General features: G+C 43.8%; 1 protein-coding gene across 1 annotated transcript; it reads left to right on the top strand.

The window, feature by feature from the left end:
- The first annotated feature begins 1,703 nt into the window (after positions 1-1,703).
- On the top strand, positions 1,704-5,568 carry LOC139711433 (uncharacterized). Its single transcript, XM_071623316.1, has one exon. The coding sequence runs from the start codon at positions 1,724-1,726 to the stop codon at positions 5,357-5,359; it is 3,636 nt and encodes a 1,211-aa protein (XP_071479417.1). The 5' UTR covers positions 1,704-1,723; the 3' UTR covers positions 5,360-5,568.
- Positions 5,569-6,977: the final 1,409 nt, after the last annotated feature.

Consider the following 6,977-nt stretch of genomic DNA (forward strand, 5'->3'; position numbering starts at 1 on the left):
GATTGATATGTTACTTTATCAAATATATAATTCCCATGTATGATTATTATACATATTCATACGTGTAATCAGTGTGACGGGCAGAAATGAAACAAGTTCGTAATTTCAGTTCGAACCGTAGAATACTAGTGGATAAATTACGGATTCTTGGAGTGACAAAATAGCGGATGGCATAAACGAGTGAAAAATTATCCCACAAAATTGAAATTAAGGGACGTCAGAAAGCAGTAAATATACTCCAGAATATTTCTTTGTTATCCGCATTCTTTTTTTCATTTTTCTTGCTTTTTGAAAGTTTAAGTACCACAGGTTTATCGCGCACCCGAATTCAATCCCCAACATTAAGAACACAAGACAAGGCCAGTAGTGTTCATAGAGTATAAGCCTACATCTTGTACCCACCACATTAATCACGTCCATCACATCGCGACAGTATAGGTAGTTTTTCACTGGAATTGCAAAATTTATCGAAGTGCGACGTGCGCTGACGGAGCAAGATTACACATACTGTATCACTTTCATTCAGTTTCATTATAAAGGGCGCGCAGTACAATGTAGGCCTATATTCCACATTTTAGATTTACTTTTCTAACAGCATTCATCTCTACTGCCACTGGCATCAACATAAGATATTCCAATTTTTAATCACGTACCGGGTAGGCCTATACGCGCCGTGAGTGGGCGGATATTTTACGCAAGACGATTTATTTTTTTCTTCAAATATCCAATTCTTGCGAATTCGATCAGTCGTACGGTTCTCTCATATTAGGAAAGGAAATATTATAGCAGTGAAACAGATATTCGCAATAAACCTGCATATTATACAGGATATGCGAGTTTGCGATGTCACTAGTAGGCCCTATTACCTAAAGACATCAGTGATTTCATGCTGATAATAACAATACTATAAAAAATACAACCAAACAAGAAGACGAGTGGTGTACTTTAAATAGCTAAATTAATCAAATGTGTCTGATTGTTAGAATTCATCAGCCAAACTATGCCATCTAAACTTCTCAGAACAAAACACAACAAAAATACGGCAAGGGTATAAACGCCTGGAAAGGAAAACCCCCGTTTCACGTTTAGCTTCATCCACTTTGTATACCCACTGGTATGAAAGTCTGCCTTGGCTGGATGGTTCCGGAGGGGAAAAAAAGCATCAAAGAGGAAGAAAAAAAAAAGGAGGGGGGGTGTCTTTTTTCTCCCTAATGTGTGCGTGTTGGTGGTGTACTGACGCAGTTTTGGTGCCTGACTCTACACACCGAAAAGTTCAAGGTTTTTCGCTAAGCTCGCTCGCGTTCCGCTACACTACGCCTAGCTGCCAATCTTTCTCGGAGAATGGAGTCCGTTGTTGACTCGTGCATTCAGAAGTTGATATCTCGCCGTAGCGTACACAAAAGGCAGTTGTCACGGGCGGGCAAGCCGATAATGATTTGCCGTGTATCGCGATTTAGCCCCACTAATAGCACTTTGATTGCATTGAGATAGAGATAATGCCCTGTCTATACAATGCTGCTTGAGTGGCGTCGCCTGACTAACATAGGCAGATTTTGTGCTCATCGAGGAGAAACGAACATGGTCTTACATAGAACTTGCGACGTTATGTATTAAATGATAGATTTTCGCACCTGACCAGCGGTTTGGCCGCACCGGAAATTCGAGTTTTCGTCAGCTAGCAGCGAGTTCCTGTCCTTCGCGAGCCCCGCCTTCTCCGGCCGCGATGTCAGGCTACTCGTATGGTCACAGAAGCGGGTTTGCGACCCAGTACGGTGGGGGAGGAGGAGGAGGGAACGAGTCGTCGTATCATACGAACGCTAACTCATCCGCCCGCCCGTCGAACGGGCAGAACAGTTACGGTGCGATGGCCTACCCACACATACCGTCGATCAACGAGTCTGCTGAGTTTTCGGGCAGTTGTGGTGCAGAGCAGTTGAATTTCTACCACAGGCAGAATCAGAGCCATAATCATCGCATGAATTCAGGTGATCATGTGGAAAATCGCATGATTTCTTCAACAAATATGGATGCAACTGCGTATCATCGGCAGTCGATCGCCGGTATGCAGTCGGGATATCCGGGCATGGCAGGACGACGTGCGTCGGTGCCCCCGAACGCCGCGACCAACTCTTACCCTTCTTCCATTCAACGTTCGCAGTCATTTCCACCTCCCGCTGATGGATGCAACAACAGGGGAATTCACGGTCAGTCATCTTATCAGACAAATCTTTCCAATCAAACGCAGAATTTTGGAGATGGTTACCCTGGTTACAGCTCACAAAATCAATCGCAGTCATCAATGACAATGTCTTACCAGAGACCAGCTGCTATGATGAAATCGAATGAGATGTGGGACAGAACAAATGCATCTCAAATGGGACCAAATTCTTACTCCAGCAGTCATGCAGTGACTCCTCACTATTCAAATAGAACTGCAAATCAGCACCATCTCCAGTCAGGAGTACCATATGCTTCTCAGAGTCAAACCACTTCGCGAATGTATCCCGCTGCTGGCCATCACGTTGCCGGTGGGATGCAATCAGCTGCAACGGACATGAGCATGACAATAGGTGGTGAATCAACATCATCAGAGTTTGGGATGCGGAGCAATCAGTGTGTGAACTCTACCACCATGATGGGTCAGTCCTATGGGAGTAACCAAGCTATATATGGTTCTACCCCAGGAATGGCTCATGCAGGTCCAAGAATGAGGATGCCTCATCAACGGCATTATCCATCACCATCTTTCAACTCGACGATGTGCGGCAACCAGACACTGGGCTCTGTGCAGAAGCTGAGACACTTTGGTCCTATGCCCAACTCCAGCCCCAGTTTCTCTAGGACTAACCCTGTGAGGCAGCCTGTGGTGCCAACTCATGGTAGCAACACGCGCAACATGGGTGCTGTGTCGACTGGTATAAACACCCAGCATAGTGGTTGGCAAACAAGCAGTGCTTCTCATGGAGGCTATAACAACCCGAATTCACAAACATCCCAAATGAATAATGTGCCTTATAGTGGACTTCCGCCTCCGAGCAATATGCCACCTCAACAAATGAACTACAGCGGTACCATTGGAGGAATGTCAATGCAACAGCAGCCACAGCAACAACAGCAACAACAACAACAACCTCGGAATTATTCAGGAACTATGCACTCAAATGCCATGATGGAGAATGTAGCTACTCCAGCTGGGATGTATCCACAAAACGCACAGTGCAGTGGTGCTGCCAACCCTGGACATTTCCTATCGACTGGGAGTCATAGTCAGGAAAAATTTGACTCTCTGTCTTCAACACAGTTCCCAAACAGTGTCCTGAATTCAGATACTGATACCGTTATACAGCAGTTGAACCAGGATCGCATTTTCAGTGCTGAATTAGAGAAACTTGCCAGACTATCACGTAATCCAATGTCAGATGATTTTGTTCCTACTGGCTCATCCGACACAGCGCCTGCAACAGTAAGAGATGATGTTAATACTGCTTGTGCTGGTTCAAGTACATTTCAACCTCAAACAACCGTTGATGAATTATTGGATGGTCCAGGCTGCATTCCATCAGTGAACTCCGATTCTTCATCAAACCCTGTCAAACTATCTGACCCAAGTACGTTAAGCACCTCTTCTCAAAAATCACCAAATGTTTCTGTGTCTGGGTCGTATCAAACCAACTGTTCCGGCAGCCAGCAGGAGCAGGCATCTTCTTCTTCAGCACCTCAAACACCAAACAGTACTGTAGGTGCCAGTGTAAGTCTTGTGAGCAAAGCCCCAGCGAATACCATGCCTTCCACCAGCAAAAATGAGACCAGTGCAGAATGCACCCAGAGACAGGATAAGTCAGGGGATGGCGGTGAAAACCAAAACTCTGTCCAGCAACTCCAGAAAATGACTCAGTCTATCAAAGACACAAGCAAGCAAGAGGACTTGATGAAAGTTGCAAGCTCTCAACATGCTGAATATTTGAGCCATTCTTCCAGCGATGGGTATGGATCTCAGAACTGTATTGCAGCACTGTCAGCTGCATGTCGGAATATTATAGCAGATATGGATAGTTCCATGCCTAAACAGAATGGTCCCCAAAAAGTTCACAGCCCTCTTAGTGCCAAGAAGCACAGTTTTGAGAATGCGTCAAGCTACGGAGTAAAATCGGATGCTCTCACTGGGTTTGGTGGTGGTATGCCAGCAGTGACCACCATGGCTGACCAGTTTGTGGTGCCCAGTAGCTGCAGTATGACATCTGTTCCCAACTGCAATGTGCCAATGGATTCTTACAATACATTCTCCACGTCTTATAACAATGGAGTTACTCCAATGCCAATGACAGATTTTCAAGGGAAATATCATGATTTTTTAGAGCAGAATGTGCCTATGCAAATGGGTGGAAGGAGGATGGATGAAAAACCAAGAAAAGGTCGCAGGAGAAGGAAATCAGAAGAATTTTCGACGGATCATCTTATTTCTGGTAGCATACCGCAAACAAAGCCCAAGCGAAAATATCGCAAGCGCTCAGCCCAGAATCCTCCTAGTGTTGAATCAATGGAAGGTCCTCTGTCTGTTGATAATGTTGCATTTACACCTTTGAGTGAGAGCAGTTCTCATCAAGCGGATGACATGGGATACCGCTCAGCGACACAAACCCCAAACTCCGTACACAATTCATGGGGTATGGATGCAAAGATGTCGTGTTCAGATTCCATTAGCATCGCCATGTCCATTGCAGATGGAAATCAAATGGAGCATGTATCGCAAGATTTGTTAGACAGCGTGTTTTCTCCAGACACCACAATGTCCAGCACCACCAATCCAGATCTGCCGGAGTCAGGGAGTTGTGTCATGCAAGGCTCCCCTCCAGTGATTCACAATCGATCACCACTCAGACCCCCAAATCTTAACAACAACCATCCCATAAGTACCAGCCATAAGAGAAACATGTTCTTACCGCAGTCTAACAATACTGTGTCATCTACTGGCGAAGCAGCTTCCACCTATATTTCTACATCTACGCACTCTGGTAACGGTTGTGGGAAACCCAAAGATACCGAGGAAGCGCACCCTTTGGAGATTCTACAGGAGCAAATAAAGATACAGCGAAAACAATTCAATCTTGGAGAGACAAATCCCTCCAAAAAGGACTCGACTACCACAAATAATATGAGAGTGGAAAATCATGAGAGTAAATCAGAACCACCTCTTCCTAGTGATTTGGATATGGATTTACTAACAAGCGAAGAAACCTGGTACCTTCCCGAGGACCAGCCGAAAGATGTTGGAGAAGGTGGAGGATTGTGGGACGATCTTTGCCAGAAAGGTCAGACAAACACTTCCTCCAAACCTTTGCTTTTGGCTATGCAGTCATAGTTGCTCCGCTGAGCCCGTGTTCCTGCTTCTATTCACTAACATTCCATTGAACTTCTACACCCAATGTGGAGATGGCTGACCCGTGTTAAATTGCTTAGTTGTGTTGCATGCACCTTCAAAAGTGCTATTCATGGATTTACATTCATGCCTGACCATGTTTTACAGTTTATGCATTTGTTTGACAGACTTGTTCATCATGCACATTTCATGTCCAGTTGCATTGCTTTTTTGGATTATGTCATATTCATTGTTGATTCAGTATCACATGTCTTTTTCTTGCAAATGTTGTTGGTTTGTGCCATATGTGTGGCATATGATTACTATTTGGAATTTTGTTGTTGTCATACAAGAATTTCACCGTTGTTGAAGTTGAGAAAACTATGCCAAAGAATCAGTACTTGACAACACCCTTTTCCAGGTGGGTTTATTGATTACATTGTTATTTTGTCTTTTGTTTTCAAATTATTGAAACAATGGTACAAATTTATTGGATCACCATACTATAGCAAAGCTGCTATAGTACTGTATTTTACAACAGGCTACAATAAGTTAAAGAATATGGTGTATTATTTTGTATCTGTAGCAAGCCATGAAGATGATTAAAAGTGAGTAATTTTACTTGGCACTAATAAGAAATTCATACAGCATTAAGACTGCACTCATGTGAGGAAAAACTGCCAAGAGGTAGACCTAAAACCTTTGAAGGGATTTTTGTGAGAAAGTCAGGATGATAGGCACTCTGTGAGATATCTGAAGAAAACTTTTGAATAGCAGAAGTTGTTTACCTTTGCATTTCTGTTCTTGATTTTATTGTTGGAGGTATATTTCAGGAATGCCAATGTATCTATTCTTGAAATTTGAGACTTTATGCATCTTGGTGCATTCTGAAAGGTAGAATAGTCATCTGAGTTATCTGTGGTGCATATGATATCACAATATAACAAGAGTTCTAGCTAGAGTGGGACATAAATTGAGAGAAGTGTGGAGTTCAATTCTGAGAAAGCACAGCTTGTGTTCAAGTCCACCTGTGGTCCTCTGTACTTCTTTATTTAGATGAAGTTCTAATGACAAAGCCATAGAAGCGTTAAAATGAAATCCATACTGTAAGTCTCAAGAGGGTGAACTATGTGAAAGGGGCAAGTCAATTGATGACTAAGGTCAGAGGGCTTTAGTGTTTGGTGCAGGCCTTATTCGACCTGGTTCAAACCACAAGAAGAGTCTAATGTCCTCACAGAAAAATGGCTGTTCAAATTCAGCATTCCTATCCCATGACCAGCTAGTACCATTGCTGGATCGCTTGCTTCGCTCTCTTGACACACCATGCTTCCATCGACGCAGCCATCTGCACCCTCTACTATAGTACCTTTCATGTATCTTACTTTTTGTGTAGCTCAAGTCTGTGAGTGTTAGGGCTTTTCAAGTGACAGGGGGGAAATAGAGAAGAGAAGATAGGCAATGGGGGGGGGGGGGGTAGGCTTGACTGAACCTCGCTGATTCCCTTGTTACAATCCAGCAAAGAGCCTTCTGAAGCTCAGAGACTGTACACACTGCAATATTTGCTCGCCTTTCAATAGCAGCATGTTTTCTGAAAGACCCACAGAGGTGCCACTGTGCTTGA

This window comes from Diadema antillarum, unplaced genomic scaffold (assembly GCF_040938485.1).
Source record: "Diadema antillarum isolate AM-2024a unplaced genomic scaffold, OU_Dant_1.0 seq00001659_RagTag, whole genome shotgun sequence".
Classification (NCBI taxonomy): domain Eukaryota; kingdom Metazoa; phylum Echinodermata; class Echinoidea; order Diadematoida; family Diadematidae; genus Diadema; species Diadema antillarum.

Excerpts from the sequence above, each read along its gene's own strand:
- LOC139711433 (XM_071623316.1), top strand. The coding sequence starts at position 1,724 with ATGTCAGGCTACTCGTATGGTCACAGAAGCGGGTTTGCGACCCAGTAC.